The sequence below is a fragment of the Poecilia latipinna genome, unplaced genomic scaffold (assembly GCF_001443285.1).
Source record: "Poecilia latipinna isolate Pla-1442-1.1 unplaced genomic scaffold, P_latipinna-1.0 Scaffold1390, whole genome shotgun sequence".
NCBI classification, from domain to species: Eukaryota; Metazoa; Chordata; class Actinopteri; order Cyprinodontiformes; family Poeciliidae; genus Poecilia; species Poecilia latipinna.
Genome location: NW_015114006.1, coordinates 137537 through 156617, shown reverse-complemented (window position 1 = coordinate 156617; position 19081 = coordinate 137537). Strand labels below are relative to the sequence as shown.

At 40.1% G+C, this 19081-nt stretch overlaps 1 protein-coding gene across 2 annotated transcripts in view; it reads right to left on the bottom strand.

Moving 5' to 3' along the window:
- cdk17 (cyclin dependent kinase 17) overlaps nucleotides 1–19081 on the bottom strand; it is a 48957-nt gene that overhangs the window by 14656 nt on the left and 15220 nt on the right. The window contains exons 2-5 of one of the 2 annotated variants that reach the window (XM_015056545.1): nucleotides 15109–15253; nucleotides 10680–10847; nucleotides 4542–4675; nucleotides 1327–1452 (exon numbers count right to left, since the gene is read on the bottom strand). In XM_015056545.1, the coding sequence (XP_014912031.1) occupies nucleotides 1327–1452; nucleotides 4542–4675; nucleotides 10680–10847; nucleotides 15109–15235 (555 nt within the window). In that variant the 5' untranslated portion in view covers nucleotides 15236–15253. Of the gene's footprint in view, nucleotides 1–1326; nucleotides 1453–4541; nucleotides 4676–7170; nucleotides 7278–10679; nucleotides 10848–15108; nucleotides 15254–19081 lie in introns of those variants that run through there. The other variant, XM_015056546.1, reaches the window with a different exon arrangement.

The following is a 19081-nucleotide window of genomic DNA, read 5'->3' as shown; positions in this document are numbered from 1 at the left end:
TACACATAAGTAATTTGTATCACTTGTTCTGATGAAACTTGTCATATTTAAAGCACATTTATGCAGTTAACAAAGATAATATTTGTTAACTGTATAGTATTTTATACTACTTACTACTTAAGAATTGTGCATTTGGTGAATTTGGCAGAAAAGTGGAAATACTTTTTTTTGTCATTGGTGGTAAATATATTATGAAACAGACATTCATCACAAAAGTAAAAATCTGATTTATACTTCGTGGGAGTTTGTTACCAGAAAAAAAAATGTTAATCTCTAAACACTAAATTAATAAGTAATATTATTGTTTATAAAACATAAGCTCTTTTGAAATACTGCTTCGACACAAGAAATTTACACAAGGTAAATTTTGCAAAAGTAAAAATCGAATGTTTACTTTGTGGCCCTTGGTTACTAGAAAACGCGCTCATCTCTTAGCAACAGATTAACAACAAATATTGTTATTGTTCAAAAAACATTAAATTTCTTCTGCTCTTTTGAAATACTAATTATATTATACTACTTAAGAGTTGTGCGTTTGGTGAATCTTTCAAAAAAGTGAAAATGTTTTTTTTTTTTTTTTTGACATTAGTGGTGAATATAATATAAAACACACATTTAACGCAAAAGTAAAAATCTGATTTATACTTTGTGACATTTCGTTATCTAGTTCGTTGGCTAGTTTTGGCTTATGCACTCCACAGAGTGGAGTTGGTCAACATGCTAGTGATAACTCACATCCTACTGGCAGTGTCAACATGCTAGTCGCTCTACCTGCTAGTGATTGCCTCCATGCTAACATTAGCCTGATAGCTAAAATAAGCAATTTTGCTAATTTTTGAATTATTAGCTATGTTTATCATACTAAATAGAGTATGTCATTCTGGTGATGCCCCATATTCTACCTACACCATTTAAGGTAACCTTAGCATTTTGGCTAATTTTAGCTTGTACACTAATGTTAGAATACTGAGTGAAGTAAGTCACTGTTGGTCAACATGCTAGTGATAACCCACATCCTACTGGCAATCCCAACATGCAAGTCGCTATTGCATGCCAGTAATAGCCAGCATGCAGACCATAATAATGCTAACTGATTTATTGAGTCATTTATTGCTTCTTAATAAGTGCTGTCACATTTTTCATTAGCAAATCTGCAACAAAGCAATATGATCTCCCCCAGCAGAGTTTCATAATCTGATCTGATGGAAGTCGGAGGCAAGCGACTGGGACTCTTTGCCTCTCGCTGGGCCAGTTGCCGTGGAAACCAGCCCAGAGGGAACCTCGGTAATGAGTGTGCGAGTGCAGGGAGAGGAGGCTGGAACTGACCAGCGAGGCGCGGCGGGAGCGGCGGCTCAGCGGCTGGTCGAAGGGCGGGCTGCTGAGCTGCAGCTTCTCCAGGTAGCCGTCTGGGATGCGGATGTCAGCAGGCAGCGACAGACGCTTGTTCAGGTCCTGAAAGCACACAGGGTCATCAGTTCACCTCATGAGAACAGCAACGTCCATTTTCACCAGCTGGATTCATTAATCTTTGATATACACAGTTAGGTACCAACAGGAGCTAATGGCTGACAGCCACTGTTGCTGCTCTGCAATCTGCTCCCATCACAGCATGAGGACAGACTAGCTTCTCCAACCTGGCTCATGCTACATTAATATATATAGTTAGATAAATATTTACACCCTTTTTATGTTATATTACATCACAATTACAAACTTCTGTGTGGCAAATTGGGATTTGACTTAATTGACCAACACAAAGTAGCAAAAAGTTTTATGAAGGAACAAAAAAAGATGGATTTTTGTCATAATGTGCTACAGGTGTGGCAGACACATGGAGATCCTATTGAACCGTTTAACTGCCAAAGATCAGAAATACTTTAATAAGATACTGAGAGTAGTATCTTATTAAATGAGAAAACTCTAATGTGTCAGAGCAATGAGGAACTCTCAGTTTAACTGGTTCTAACAAGGTTATTTATTGTTTTAATCTGTTTTGCATCTTGTTATAATGAGGTTTTCTTGTTAAAAAGAAAAATGTTCTCATTTCAACATGAAACCTTTTCATTATAAAGAGATGGAAAACTTGTGAGAATGAAAAAGTTTTTTTGTTAAAACATTTTCATTTCAAGAAGTTTTACATCTCGTTATAACGAAAAGGTTTTCTCCTTTTAACAAGTTGCTGCTCCCAATTTTATTTCCAAGCTCTGGCAGTTAAACTCTTCGGTAATATTCAGCTCCCTTGAGTCAAAATGTCGCTTTTGCTGGAAAAGGGGGGAAAAAAATAAAAAAATGCATCGCCACAGCACGGTGCAGCCACTACCATGGATGGTGTCTGCCACAGGGAACCTCAATAAATCCACAGATGTTTGCTGCTGCAACATGATGAAGGTAGTAAGTTAAGGGGTGTTACTACTGCCAGGAGAAGATGGAACTCTGAGTCCACCCACACACTCATACAGCATCTGAAATAACTCTCTACTTCCGATGACAGATGAGGTCCATCAGGTAAAAATACAGGACCGCTCGTGTTGGCATGACTGCAGCAGAAGCTTAAAAAGACTTACTTTATAAACACACACACACACACACACCTCATCATCTGAAGGCAGCAGGGCCGTTCCTGTCTAGAAGTTTCAGTTTCTCCTCAGGATCAAAGCTAAACACCAGGAGGCGTGACAGCTAACAACTCAGAGAGAGAAAACTCTCTGAACGTCTCACCAGCAGAACCTGAGCTGTCTGAAACCGAGGCAACACTTTCATCTGGCTGAAGAATAATGATGCTCAGTATAGACCGGACTTCAAATATTCTATTTATTACAGAAGTTTCCACCAACTTACTCACAGTTAAATAATAGGAAGATGTTGAACTGGCTTTATTTCTGTCATTACTGACTATTTTTTGGACTCTGAATGTCTCCATGACAACCATTAAACCCCATCTACCAGTTGTTTAGTAGGTGTACCAAGAAAAACAGCCTTTTCTGTTCCATCATCATAAATATAATCAACAGACTAGGACTGGGCATTTTCTAAAAACAAACAGTCTACTTCATGTTTGGGACAGACTACTTAAGGGTCAGGACTGCTGGTGGAAAGTTAAATTATACTCTAATGTGGTTAGTTTTAAGTTAATTCATGATTTAACAAGGGATTGATTACTTTTCCTCATTGGGCCACATTGGTTTGGAAAGATGCTGATGGTCTGAAGTAGACGGGCACAGATAAGAGTATTGGGGCCGATATCATATTAACATTTCGTTTTTGGTTCTTCAATATTTGAAGAAAAAAAAAAACATCCGCACTGCTGACTTCACCATTGCTTCTCTACTTCAATTAAGCTACCCATAATGCTGCTCTGCATCACCATCAAATGACCAACCTCAAGAAAAAAGTTGTGAATTGTTGTTAATATCGGCCCAGTTCTATTTATCGGACCAATATCAATATGATAAAAAAAAGACTAATATTTGGTGCTGATATGTTTTGCATTCCTACTCTGAATCATGAAAGTTCAGTATAAAAAAGAAAAGAAAAAAAAAAAAAACAAGAGCAGGAAACAGGAAATAAACTGCTCTGTATCAACATCACATTTCTCATGTAGTCATTTTATGAGGCACAGATGAAGAAGTAATAAGTTAGCTCTTTGCAAATTAGCACAATTGTTTTGGTTTAATTTCTATATTTTTGAGTGTTTATAAGGACAAACTTTGTGTGTTCTGAACAGAATTACTAAAACACTGTTTTTTTGTTACTTACACATAACAGACCCAATGTGTTGCTGATTGTGTGTGTGTGTGTGTGTGTTGGGTCAAGTGATCATTACCACATCCTTGAGTTCCTCTTCTGTTCTGCACCCAGCATTCAAAACAAGTGAAAAATAGGTCAGTGTGTAGTTGTGAGCGAGAACCCACATTAGCATCAGAGGTGCCGGGTTTTGATTTGTTGTGTTCTCTTCTCGGCCAGCAGGGGGCAGTACACCTCCAGGCTGAGTGGCTGCTGGAACACACACATTTCTGGTTTACCACCTCAGCTGGTTGCTTTAATCACTAGAGGGGAACAACACACCAGCAGGCAGAGCAACATAATGATCCGAGATGGGAGCTCTTCTTGTTCTTACAGCTGAGCTGGAAAAAAGGACTGAATCCATTCGTCATATCTGACACCTCTGGGTGGTTCTCTGGATTTTCTTCTTGATAAAAAAAAAACTCAAAACGTTACTGATTAGATCTAACACGGCTGAACCTGACCACAGAAGAAAAATGGACCGTGCTTGTTTCCAGCATCGGAGCCGATGACAGCCATGTGTTTAAACGCCCACTTGGTAGAAAATCTATTTTCCAGTCTGCTCTCGAGCTGTGACAGCTGACATGGAGAAAAATCATACAGTCTCTCTACCAGATTCTCCAGGGAGCATCCCAGATATCAGTATCCTCACATCCAGAGCCGAGGAGTCAGTTACCGGCCCTGCCCCCCTCTTAGCCCACTGCAGTGTGTGTGTGTGCGCGTGTGTCTGCGTGCGTGTGTGTGTGACAGGGTCTCACCTCCATGGAGATCCGGCGGTGAATTCTGTTCCTCAGACAGACGCCCGTCGGGGACTGGACCTCGTCTGAAGATGTTCCTGAAGCCTGGTCGCTTTCCCCATCAGAACCCATCTTCAGGTTCTCATGGACAATGTCTGGATGGAGAAAAGTAAACCAACCGCACGGTTATTTCAAATAAAATTTACTGAGAGCCTCTTACTATAAATCAGATCTGCTCCAGGTTGGGTGTTTTCACACATTGATAGTTTGGTAGACTCTGTTCAACTGAGGACTAAAATCCCGACCGTTGTTACAGCTGCTGCAGTTCACTTTTACTGTGTCAAACGAATCAAACCCTTTGAAAAACATGTTTACCCTATAACCTGTGGGGGCGCTGCACCAGGAACCACTGAAGAAAACGACATAACGACAAGGACGCAACTTCCTTCTTCACAAAATGTAAACAAAAATGCTAGCGCTAGACTCCCACGTTTGTTTTGGTTGCATTTACCCAGAGTGCACTGTGCTGCAGTCTACTTCCTGCTTTTGGAGTGGTCTTCGGTCAGCTTGGCATTCACATACGCATTTAAACAGCACCAGAGTTTACTTGAACTGAACTGAGATCGAGGTTTGTAGGCAGATCAGTTTGGATTTTTGGTCCACATCAGAGCTTGTGCATCGAGTCGTCCCCAAATGAACTGGACTTTCTAGGCAAACAGACTGGAGTTGGGTTAAAGTGGACTAAACAGAGTGAATGCATCCTAAAACTCTGTGGTACTCCTGTACATCTACTGGTGGCTTTCATAAACTCAGGTTCTCCTCCAGCCTTGATTGACACAAAGTCAGTCATTTTAAACCTTTCAATTGTTGCTCAGACTGTAGCTGAGCAGGTTTAGAGAATTAACTTCTCTATTGCTGCTAATCCTGGCCCTTGAAGGTCCAAACACCACAGTATTATGTGCTGTGTGAGAGAAAGGGCCTCCGAGTCATTTCCTTTTTGCACTTAAAGTAGGCAGTCATGCATATGACCCCAGCTATTAGTCTGATTCAGGACAGAGGTGAGTCTGCATACAGGTGGGAGGTGGATCAGCTGGCCCAGTGGTCTGATCAGAACTGCTTAGAGCTCAGCCCAATAAAGAGAAGATGGTTGACTTCTAGAAACACTCTGGAAGTCCTGGATCACTTCTGATTTCTAGAACTCTCCATTCAGGAGATATACAGGTCTAGGGTCAGGAAAAAAGTGTAGATAACCTCTCTGCGGACCCCGCACACCCTGGACACAAACCGCTTAAGCTCTCACTTTCAGCAACAGAGCACCATTTGCCTCAAGTTTTGCTGCAGTTTTTTCAAGGCTTTGCATTTAAGTTAAAGAGATTTCATAGCAGGCGTTTTCCCACCTCAAACATTCACTCAATGCCTTGCTATACGACACAGTAACGGCTATCAAACGAACATGGAGCTGAAAGTCCTCCTTCCAGGGCTACAACGAGAAACCACAGCCTGCTCCATTTCCTCCCAGGCAATAAAACTCCCACCACTACTGAAACCCAGCTGGAGAAAATGTGTGTATGTACAAGCCCCATGCCCACCCTCTCCTCCATTCACACACACATATATATATACACAGTTAATGAGTGGCTATGGCTGAGCAACTCTGTCATCAATGTGTCAGCGCCTCCAACCATGAAGTCTGTCATCAAATGTGATGCTCAGAGAAGATTGAATTTTTTTTATTTTTAAAGGTTTTGTTGGCTCTAGTGCCTTTATTTGAAAGTAGTTTGACAGGAAGGAGGGTAATGAGAGAGGGAGAGACATGTGGCAAATGTCACCAGGCTGGGAATTGAACCTGTGACCACCAGCATGAGGACCAGGGCCTCTATACATGGGTTGTGCTTTGCCCCTGTGCCACCACAGCATCCCAAAGGGAGATTCAATTTTGAACATAACATCTATATTATTATAGATAAAATATTAAAAGTTACGCCACCTCCCGCTATGATCAAAACATTTCTACCTTTTCCACCCCAATTTGCTGTTTCCTAAAAGAAAGCAGACTATGTACCACGACTGTTCGATGTAGTATATAATTACCAGTTTAGTTTGCTGAAATGACCTCGGTTAAAAAAAAAAAGAAAAAAGAAAAAAAGACAATATTTCCATCCAGGGGTTTTGTCGAGTGCGCAGAGAAAGGTGTGGGAGGAGAGGAGCAGGAAAGGAGTCAAATATGAGAATTTTGACTCTCACTTCCTGCTAGGCTTGATTGCAAGCCTAGCAGGAAATTTATTCTCTTTTCTTTTGCCCATTTGATAAGTCATATTTGATCAGATTTGTGCAAAAACCACAGAAACACATGTGAATGTTTAGATTCGTCTATAAAATCAGTGAATCCATCAAGATACCACCAGTCATGATGATGAAACTCTGGATTTCTGTACATCCCTGAAGGGCGTCAAGAAATATAGTCGTCAATAAAACACAATTGCGTGTTTTTTTTAACATGTAATGTTTTTTCTTGAATGTTTTGTTCAAAAAATTAATAAATATACCAATTAAAAACAATAAGGTTGGTATTTATCAGCTTTTTTTCTCATGCGTATCACTATGTTTTGCTTCAATAAACCTAAACATGAGCAGGAGAAAAGCAACTAACCTGGAAGAAAACACACAGGATTCCTGTCCTCCACATTCTGAGGCATGCTTGAGTTATTGCCACCCAGTAACAGCATTTAAACATTTTGGATTTAATTTCATCATCCATGTGGGCAGATTTTAATTTTTTTTTATCATAGGGAACACATGTTTCATTTTGAAAAATAGCTGGAATACTGCAGGTGGGGCTTTACTAATGCTTCTTTTGTTTTCAGTTTTGGATTAGGCTTCATCGATAAAAAGCCAATTTCATCCTCTTCTTATTATTCCTCAATTATCATCAGGACAGTGTGTTTGGCATTGGAAAATCCCATCAGTCTCAATTTTTTTTATTGTTGAATCATTCCATTTATTTTCCCTTAATAAAATCATGTAGTTGTAGAACTTTAACTTTACCCTCAGAATTCTGATTTTTTTTTTTTTAAAAATTGAAAATAGCTTTGTTTATTTACTCAGAAAATCTCAGTCTGACATTAAAACATGTTTAATGATCTGAAACATGTGAATGTGACAAAAAAACAAACAAACAGAAAAGCTTATTTTATAGATTAGATAAGCCTTAGTAGTTTTCTTTCCTTCTAACTCAATAACAGAGTTGCCTTTATAATTCAAGCTTTATGTTTAAAATTAATCCGTTTTACTCAATAAGCTCTGCTCACCTATTGTTTCAAAACTCAACTCATAACTGTGTCAGATTTCCAGTATTTTTGCAACAATTTAATCCAACATTGAAAATCAAATTAACAGACTGATTGCTGTTATTTTAGAAAAATGACTGATCAAAAATGGAAAATCAAACTTAACATCTTTACTTTTTTTTCTTTTTTTTTTTCTTCCAATCGTCTCTTCCAATCTTCTTCCCTCTTTGGTTTCGTCTCCTCTTCCTCCTGAGGTTTTCAGCAGGCAGCAGCTTATCTCAGCGCTGCTCTTTAACTCGTGTACATCTTCTCCAGATTCTTTTGCCTGATTTGATCTGTCCTACTTTCCTCGCCGCTCAACCTTCATCTATTTTCGCATACCTCTCTGCCATCTCTTCCCTCCCAGAATTCCTCCTGTGTGAACACCCCAGACTTTCTGTTTTCATTCCATCAGCCGACTCCGTTAAAACATCCACACACCGCTTCTCCGTTAACTTCGTTTGTTTGGTTTTTATAACCAATTTCTCTCTCAACAAACTTTCGCTGAATTCACTTTGCAGCCGTTTTTACTCCGCGTTTCATCCTGAATATTTAAACACAACCTTTTTTCTTTTTTTTTTCCCTTTCTCATTCTGAAGCTCTGAAGCTGCCCCTCTCTCTGTTCCTCCTCATTAGCATGTCTGATAATGAACACAGAGTGCAACAGCTAGATGTGGAACATCCACGTCCTACTTAGCTGTCCCCTTTTTACATCCAAGTCCCTCTAACTGGGACAGGGTCCAGTGTGGGGCTCAATGGGTCCTTGTAGCATTTCCAGGCCCAGAGAAGTGGACCATCTGTTGGACAGAACGGTTCTGACAATGCTGCCGCAGCATTCAGGAAGGAAACATGCTGAGGTACAGATGATTGATTTGTAGCATCATAGGAACAAGAGGAGGATGATAACTGATGTCTCATGTATAGCTAGTTGGGAACATTGGCTTTTCTTTAACAAGCAGAGATTTAAACAAAAAACTATTGGCTGCTCTCTTTAAGAGGACAGAATCACTACAGAATCTGCGTGTTACTGCTGCAGCACAGCTACAGGACAGGAGATTAGAAAAGGTACAGTTTTCGTATTTTCGAAGTTTGAGCGTTATAAATTACAAATAATGCTCAATAATAAACGATCAAAGGAGTGGGTAGAAGAATAAACTTAGGAAGTTAGAAAAGTCATAATTTAATTTAATTCAAGGTGTTTATATAGCGCCAATTAACAAAAAATGTCGTCTCAAGGCACTTTAAATGAGCAAAGTCAATTCACTGCAAAGATTCATTGATTCATTACTTCAGGACCAACCCGCATAATTCTATTTCATTCATGTTTCTGGATTTATTTTTCTACCCTTCTTCTACCCTAGCTGTGTTTCTGTTGACCATATAATTGCACAATTTGACATTTCAAAAATAAATTTGCTTAATTAGTAGTTTTTTGATAAAAACTGTTGACACTAGAATGAAGTATTTTTAGACTGTATCGAAATTTGTTTATTTTGCAAAAGCAGAGAAATAAGAGTGTGTTTGCACAGCCGAGGACCTAAATAATAACTTCATTACTGAGGCAACCTAAACTAGTTATGAGAACATCAATGTTATTTCATTTCTAATAGCAACATGAATTTCTTTCACACATTGATTCTCTAGATTGACTCGAAACAAACTTGAGCTGCATAAAAGCTTTAAACAAAAGCCGCAAAGTAACCAAATTAACCTGTGAAGCTAAATCCACCACAGATTCGTTACAATATTTCACAGGTTAAAAGTGAAACAATGTAGCTGCTCCTCAGCAGTGTCAGGGATGGATCCTCTGAATTACCTCATGGTGATTCCTGAAAGTATTGAGGCAATACTGTCATCTGGGGGGAAGTTTGGGGCCACAATAAACGGGCATTACTGTTTACAGAGCTGCTAAAGGCAAAGCTGCTTTTCTAACAGCGCTCTGCGTTACATCATTTTATCTCAGGTCTTTAAATAAAGCTGTTTGCTTTGTGCTCTGAGTGACATCATACTTTGTTTATTTTATGTTATATTTAGAATTCCTAATTGCTCTTTCTGACCATTTGATAGAAGGTTTATTTTTACATATCATATTGTCTTTGTCAGTTTCTCATTTGTTTTATATTGGCTGTTCTACTTCTAACTGAACAAATTAAAGTTATGCTGTTTTTACATGTTTGACCAAGCTCGTGAAGCTGTTGGTGTGTTTAAGTGTGCTGCTGTGCTGGTGAAAAGTTATCAAACAAATTTGTATTTCAGTACATTTATGTCCGTGTTAAAAAAAAGTAAAACATTTTATGTCAATTCAGCTGTTTTTCCCTGTATCAGCCAATACTAAACCTCACATATCAGTATCGGTATTGGAAGGGAAAAAAGTGGGTCGGTGCATCCCTATTCCTAGTCTGATTATTTATCATACCATATAAGCATGTAAATAATAACATAAATGATAATTGGTTCTTATGTCCTGTGAATCATCTTAACGGATGTGGCTTTGACATATTCTATTGCGTGGCTCAGCTGAGATGAATCAGCTCACGCAGGAAGCTGTGTCACGTTTGTCTGAGTCCCACATCTAGCAGCCCAGGCAGGAGGGAGGGGGAGACCAGAGGGTCACGGGGAAGCTGGCTCATGGGAATGACGGCGAGTCATTCTGTCGACTGTGTATCTGCATATGTGAGGAAGGAGGGTGGAAATCTCAGCATCATGACACGCTTCCTGTCTGCTGCCGGATGCCATCTGCTTGTTTCCTTCCGTTCCTTCGTGTGTGTGTGTGTGTGTGTGTGTGTGTGTGTGTGTGTGTGTGTGTGTGTGTGTGTGTGTTGGCGAGGCTCACCCAGGCGGCTGCCGTTGTTGCGGGGCATGGCCATGAAGGACCCCAGGCTCCCGCCGATGACGCTGTGCGGCCGGCGGAGCGGCGGCTTCTTGAAGGAGCCGGTGTACTGGTGCAGGAAGGAGTGCATGCTGTGGGAGGTGGGGGGGCGGCCATTCCTCATGAAGGGCTCTGCAGCAGAAAAACGAGGGCGGCTGAGTAAAAATCGATGCAAGAAACGGGGGAAACAGACCTCCAGGTGGAAAAATGAAGCCACAGTCAAACTCTAGTCATTTCATAAATCACATATGGAAAGGATTCATTCAAAACAACAAAATATTATATTAAATTTAAGCCAACATGTTTAAAACAGAACCAATAACCCGCCTAAACTATAAAAAGCCACATAAGTATGCGTCAAAGGAAAAGCTGCAAATGTTTTATTTTAAAAGTTTAATAAAGCAAGCAGGCAGCAATAATTTGTTTATTACAGAGATACATTAACCGATAAACTGAACATTTGATCATAAAAATAAACTTGACTTTATAGATTAGATGTTTGTCCCAGTGCTGTACAATGACAGACCAACCACTTCAGCATTTCCAGCCAAAACCAAGTTAAGCCAACAGTGGCTTCAACATTACATCACCTGGATAATGTTGCAAACCTTTGACATAGATAACTGGTAACAGAAGTGCACAGCAAATTCTACAGAATTAAATCAACACTATGCTGAGTCTTTTTGGTCCTTATCAAAATTGGTGTTCATTTAACTCCTTCAGAGTTATTTCCACAAGAAATAGTTTAATTTTAACACTTGAAATAGTTATAACTACTCAAACTATTGTTGAAATAACTTTGTAAGAGTTCAATTAATGCTGATCCTGAAAAGGACCAAACAGACTCGGCATAGTGTTGCTTTAACTCTGCAGAATTTGTTGTGTGGCAGGCAGTGAGCCTTACAGGTCTGGCAATTAAAAAGAAAATATTAAGGAACACATGCGAAACATGCCAAACAGACCAAGGGTTTCAGAAACACACCATGCTACAAAGTAGGTTAGCTGCTTTTGTGTTTCAGATTTGAGCTTAGCCAATACCAAGTCAAGCTGACAATGTTACCAGCCGTTTCTCATCAAATACACCGCATTGGAAACCCTTAATGTAAAAAAAAAAAAAAATACGTTAACAAAAGTAAGCAAGTATCTAGCCAAGTCAATTGGCATTTGAAGAGACATCTAATACAGTGACTGACATGCCAAATATGTTTCGCAGACTGTCAATAAAAACACAGATAAGCTAATTTAGAAAAAGGGGTGAGCTGCTTTGGTGTTTACTCACTTTAGCAATGCTAATGCTAAGCTACACCAGTAGTTATGGATCATGTTTACTTTCTTTACTCTGAAACCAAGGTAGCCACTGTAACCCCCAAAATAAATCTCAACAAGGACTAAATGTGGTTTAGTCTTTGATGTTATCTTTATTAGCAGCAGTAGCTAGTAGCTGTCCTAATTGTTCTGCTACTTAAAAGAAAAGAAACCAATGAAGGGAACACTGGGAGAAAATATTCTAAGCTTGTTCATGAAAGGTAACTTGACTTTTTGTTTTCTACAAAAGCAGGACAGCAAAAAATGTTTGTAGACTTGTTGTGAATCTTTGATGTCATTAACTATGTTCAGTAGCAGCTAGCTCAGCAGTGGGCAATCCTGGTCCTCGAGGGCCGGTGTCCTGCAACTCTTAGATGTCTCCCTGGTCCAACACACTTGAATCCAACAGCTGAATCACCTCCTAAATGCAGTCAGGTTCTCCAGAGTCCTGCTAATGACCTCATTATTTGACTCAGGTGTGTTGAAGTAGAGACACATCTAAAAGTTGCAGGAGACCCTCCAGGCCTGGAGTTGCCCACCCCTGAGCTAGCTTGACGAAAAATAATCAACGAAACATAAAATATCCTAAACATGTTTTATGTTTTTATTAAACAAGAAATATAATTAACAACCTGTTCATAAACAATAATATTAACATCATGCTACTGTTGAAAAGCAAGCTGGCTCCTTATGCCAGACTTTAGCTAGGCTAATGCTGAGTTAACCCTGTAGCATCTTTACCAACCAACAATTAGTACATTTTGTTTTTCCACCCAAAACCTATGATGGATTGAAAGAAAATGAAATGTATACAAAGGTTACAGACCAGGTGAGGAAATCCCTTCAACTAGATCTTAACATTAAAATATTTTCCTCCCTTGAGAATGGTGGGCAACAGACAACAATGGGCTATCAGCCCTAGTTTATTCATTTGGAACTTCAGCTACAAACTTTGGTAAGCAAATGACCCAACCAGGTTTTCTCTCAAAATTGGATGAACCGGCAGTTTCAACACTAAAATTCATACATTTTGTTTCATTTTGACTTATAAAAGTAAGTCTCCAGTCTGCAGATTATCTATCTGCTCCCACAAACCATCTGCTTCACGTCTGCTCTTTAGAACTTTATGTTCAAAGTCTCTGTCATGTTCCTACAAGCTAACCTTACATTTAACACTATGCTGCCTTCAGGGGCAAAAACACAGGGGAATTACAAGATGAATGTACCTCATTTCTAAAGGTGGTACAAATCTTAAAAGTGACATTTTTTTTTAAATGGAATTTCTGGATTTCAGTGGAGTGACTGTTCAGGTTCACTCCACTCTTTAAGTATGAATTTATGTGTTTCTGCCCTTTTAGATGGTTTGAATTCACTGGTGCCCTGTTGGTCAAACATTTTGCTTCTGCTCAACACTTAAATGGAATAGTTTAGCCTCGTACTGCTTTATGCAGCTCAAAGACGTGAAGATTGTATGGTTTGACCCCAACACCTGCTAAAGTGTCTCTAATTCATGTGGCTTCACTAGCTGCAGCTCATTCTTAAACTCTGTTATTAGTGAGTCATTCTGAGCAGAAAGCGACAGGGAAAAGGCTGAAAAGGCAAATATGCTGAAAAAGATGGATGCGCATCCATTTATTCTGAAAACTGTCGATAAGTGGCAATAGACTGTTTTCATGTGTCAGTCAATCCAACGGCTTCCTGGCTGTGTTTAGCTGTGGTACCAAGCAGGACGTTATATAACTGTAAAGACTGAATAAAAGCGGGTCTTTCTGAACAGTGGGTGTCTGTTCCCTACAGATTCGCTGCTTTTTGTTTGAGTGGGCAGGCAATACCAATGTCTTCAGTCTGTTATTCCGTCACCTTGGTGAGGTAAGGAGCAGAGCACAAAGATGTGAATCATGTTTTATGGTATAGGACAAGGTCAGGGTTTGGCTACGTTCGAGTTCATTTGAATCAGGAAGAAAGTAATAAAAGTCAACATAACGTCGTCAGAAATCTGCGATACAAGACTCCCTCTGTGTGTGTGTGTGTGTGTGTGTGTGTGTGTGTGTGTGTTGGTGAAGTAGCTCCATTCTGTTACATAACTTGATGCAGAGCGACTCGGTGCAAGCCGCTGCAGCTGCAACTGTCTCACTCACAGAGCCATCTTTCTTAATTCATGGACATCAGCGCTTCATAATCTCAGCACCCCTGAGAGCTGTCAAGACCCAGAAAGCTCAGCAGAGAGCTGTTAAATGTCTGCTGCTGACAGACATGTGGAGGGAGAAGCTTCACTGCCGCTCCTCAGGCAACAGTTCACTGCTCGTTTCTCCTTAAACCATGGATTTGTTTTTATTATTCCAATAATTCTAAAGGGCTAAAGGAAATAATACCAACATGTGTTTTTATGTTGAGGGCAGTAATGCGATTGGACACTTGAAAGTTTGTTAAGAGATTTTTTGGCATGTTATCAATTTTCAGAAAGAAAATGTGCTGCCCTTTCTTTGGTAGAGGCAGTCATTTGGAATCCAAAAGGATGGTAAGGAATTGCAAAATGTGTTACTGTGACAGAACTGTTAGATGTAAGTACAGCTAAACCTGTCACAATAAGTAATAAATCAATTGAATGATGATTTCCATTTGGACAACAGCTGATAAAGAGATGCTCTCCTTTGATGTTGTTGGAAAGCTGCCATTTTGAGAAAACCTGAAAACCTTAGTAGCTAGTTTGAACTACCCGACACTTTTGCCTGTTTTTTCTGTCTAAGCTGAATGGCGTATCTTTCTGAAACGCAATTATGGTTACAGAGACTTCACAATCCATTCTAACTATTGTTGTTTTGTTGGTTTATTTTGGATATTTAAAATGTTTTCCGGTCCCAGTGTTAAATGTTGTACAGAAATATTCGTTTTATGATCTTTAAGTGGGTGTACTCAAACCGTTATGCCATTATATTATATTAGTTTAAAATGGTCTCCAAATGACAACATTGTCGTCTATTGCAATAATTTCATGCACAATTTATCTGACAGGATGGCAACTCAGCAAAATCTGCATCCTACTTTAGGGACCAGAGTAAACGAGGTTTTACAGTCATCAGGTTGTTACCGTTGTCCTTTGTCCCACCGTCCTCAATGGTCATCTGCTCGGCCAGTTCGGACAGAGATTCGTCGATGGTCAGACTGGGCCGGAGAGTTAACGACAGGCGCTTCTTTATCCTCTTCATCTTCTCCATAGCAGGGCAGTTCACAGCCTGTCGGACACACACATACACACACACACACACAGTCAGTTTTAAGTGAAGAAGTCCAGTATTTTAGGGTAGTTTTGCTGAATGTTGCAATATGCCAGACGGGGGATTACACAAGGCACCGGCACAGTCCAAAATATCCCCACTCATGAATAACGGAACGCTGCTTTTAATCCAATATTCATTCACTTTGCAAATGCCTGAACAGAGCATGAATAAAGCATGAAGACAGCATAAATAAAGGATGTGCATCACAGCCTGCAACATAGCCGTTTTTCACCTACACACACGTTCACATGGGTACGGAGGGAGAAATTAAGATCTGATGAGGAGGGGCTGGCAGACCCAGCACCAAGGGTGTGTGTGTGTGTGTGTGTTGTGTGTTGTGTGCAGTCGTCCAGGTCACAGGAAACACCTTGCTCAATCTGCTCCGACCCAGTCCCTGCTCATTGTGTCACCCTCTGTTATTGCAATAGTGTGTCTTTGCACAATTATTCTGTATGTGTCCGTCCGTGTGTGTGTGTGTGTGTGTGTGTGTGTGTGTGTGTGTGTGTGTGTGAAAAGGGCATGCAAGCACGGCTCGAGGAAGCAGCAGCAGAAACGTCCCGCCCGTCCCGTCTAAGCTGCGATGAGAAGCTAGCCGCCCCTCCGCCGGTACCGTCCGCCTCCATCGGGCTCTGTCAAAGTTGTTAGCTCGTCTTGTACAAAAGGGACACCATCTGTGAGTCAACACACACACACGCACGCGCACACACACACACACCCCTGCAACAATTTGTCAGTGATGACAGAACATGGCGAGAAGCTCTTAATGAATCAGCATCACAAGCTCGCACCAACACATAAGCCATCTTAGTTTTATATTGTCTTGAAGGCATGCCATAGAATAATAATAATAATAATAATAATAATCTTCGGTGGTTGAAGACATATTTTAGGATGCATCAAGCCTCCACCAGCTTCAGAACATCAATAAAAAACAACCCATTTGCTTTATTTATCATGAATAGATTTATGTTTTTTTACTCCTTGGTGTAAACAGAACACCATCATCAGCAAATGTTTGATTCATTCAACAGAGGAAGTGCAGGCTTCCTACATGGTTTTTATGACCAAATTTCACAGTTTTCCTGATTCCAAACCAAAGTCGTAGTTCTCCGTCCATTTCTGAACCATTTTACTAGTATAAATATGAAGGTTTCTACAGTGATCAGTTGTACGTATGAGTGTGTTATTTGTCCGTTGTATGCATGTCGCTCTCCTATGGAAACCCATTTCCAAAGTTGAAAGTCAAAGTCTAGGATATAGAAAGTCACACTGTTTCTCCAATGGGGCTCGTCGTTAGAGAAACTGGTATCTCATAAAAAATCATGTCTCTGAATCGCACAATTATGACTTAGAAAGTTGAAATTATCATTTTGCCTAATATAACTGAAAGCCAACATTGTGACTTTATATCTCTTAATTATGACTTTGAATCTCATAATTATGTCTACAAGACAAAATTGGGTCTTCCTCCTGGCCTTTTATTTTTTCTTTCATGACAGAAATGGGCTTCCATACTCCTCCCTCACTAAGCAAATATATTTTTTCAACAAATTATGCAAATTGTGACTTTAAATGTCATCAATCGCTGTTTTTATAGTGTATTTTTTTCGAAACCAAATATTCACGCATTACATTTTTGAGTTTTGTCAAATGAAGAAAATTAATTTATTGTAAGTTTTTTTTTTTTTGTTCTTTTGCAGGACTACCAATTAGTGTGAAAGGAGTTTTTATGATGAAATCTGTGTCTAATACATTGCAGTGGATGTTGAAATCATGAACTATGCTGAAAGACACCTAGGGATTTCCTTTAAAGAGAAATAGTGTAAAGTTCGGTTTGACATAACCACATACAGAAAAAAATGTTTAACCATTTCAATCTGTTGGAAAATATTGTTTTCATCTAAATATTTATCCTCACCCTCTTTCCTAATGATTTTCACCATCCTACTCAACAACGTGTTAGTGACCACTGCTCCAGAGGAAATGCATCATGCCGGCCCTGGTGGCCCCATGTGATGATAACTTCCAAAAAGCTTTCCAGGGAGGGAAAACAAGAAAGTGAAACAGTTTAACGAGTCTGAAAAGTGCAGCTTGTAAAGATGGGGGAAAAAAAGTAAAATAACTGCATCCGAGAAAAACAACAACAAAAAAAAACTCGCACAATCAAATTCTTCCCACCCGCCTCCCGCGCGCACACACTCAGTCTATGAGATAAGCGCTCTTTGTCCCCCAAACACAGAAGTGTAACAGAGCAGGGTTTTATCTCTGCACCAAACCAAAACAAAAGGACTCATGTGACATGTATGTGTGTGTGTGTGTGTGTGTGTGTGTGTGTGTGTGTGTGTGTGTGTGTATCAAAGCTGGCACATAGGAATGATGTGTCTGCATGCAGGCGGGGAATTGATTTCAGCATGAAAAGGATCAGAAGCAACCCACCAAAAGGAGGTAGAAGCGCTGAGGGGAACTTTGCCCCCCCACCACCAACACACTCTCTTTTCATCATCAGCAGCATCTCCAGATATTCACACACACACTCGCTTTGACCCACATTCCTGACATCCCCCATTCCTTTGGATGCCTCCCAAGTGCACCCTGGGTAGTCGGGAGGAGAGGACTTCAAAGGACGAGAAGGTGGGCCGAGGGTTGCCGGGGACGAGGCCTAATTACTCGCTTAATTATGACCCACTCTGCAATCTTCCTACCATGCCTTCATCTCACCCCCTCCACTTTGTTTTGTAACTCCTAAAATCAGGGTGAGGTAATGAAATGGAAAATGTGGCTTTTTTAAGTTCAATCCTGGAGATGAGGCTGAAAGTGACTGAGTGGGAGGAGGAAGAGTGTGAAAAGATGGGCGAAGAAGAACAGAGAGAGGGGAAGAAAAAGAAATGGAGAGAAAATGTGAGTTTATTTCTGAAAGCAGAGCCATAATTGAGTCTTTGTGTTTGGTTAAGAGCCATGAAATCAGCAGAGTGAGGGCAGGCATGTACAGTACTGCTGGGGGACGGGACTTGCTCAGGCCGCGGCAGTCAGACTCCATGTTTAAAGAGATTTCAGGAGCTGAATTCTGCTTTCATGAGAAGTTTGGTTGAGAGACGGAAAATGATGGAAGTTCTGGCATTTAATGAATAAGAGGGGGGGGGAGGGAAATCTGATGGACCTCAGTTAAAATCAACCAACAACACCAACTTCAGGTTGATTGGCTGGTCCAGATCAGGTTGTATTCATACAGGTAGTTCCCTCTTCATTTAGGAAACATCTGCTATGAATCATTGCCCATAACAAATACAAGAAAATTTCAGTAGGCATGCACTTTGGTATACTGGAAACTTAGCATGTAGCTATGCAACGACACAAGTGACACAACAAGATGATGAAAGATATTGGGTTCATGGAAAAACTTCCCATTTTATATTTTATAGCTATAATTTGAATTGAAGTTAGCACTTTAGCACTAGGTAAAACAGTGTTGGTGAAGCACAACAGCATTAGTTAATGCTAAATATCATGTTGGTATAGCGCTTTAGCATTATCTACTGTTCAATACCGTGTTGGTGTAGAGCTTTAGCATTAGTGGAACTAATGTTTATGACTAGTGCTTTAGGGCTAGCCAACTTTTTTTTCCATTTTGGGTTTTAAGCTATCCACCAGCCCCCATCAAAATTCCCAACACAATCACAGATTCACTAATCGGGCTTTTACCCGCCGATACCGATTTATATTCTTCTTTGGTGCAAGGTCTGACATTTTTGATTGTAGTCGATTTTCTTTCTATGCGCTAAAAAT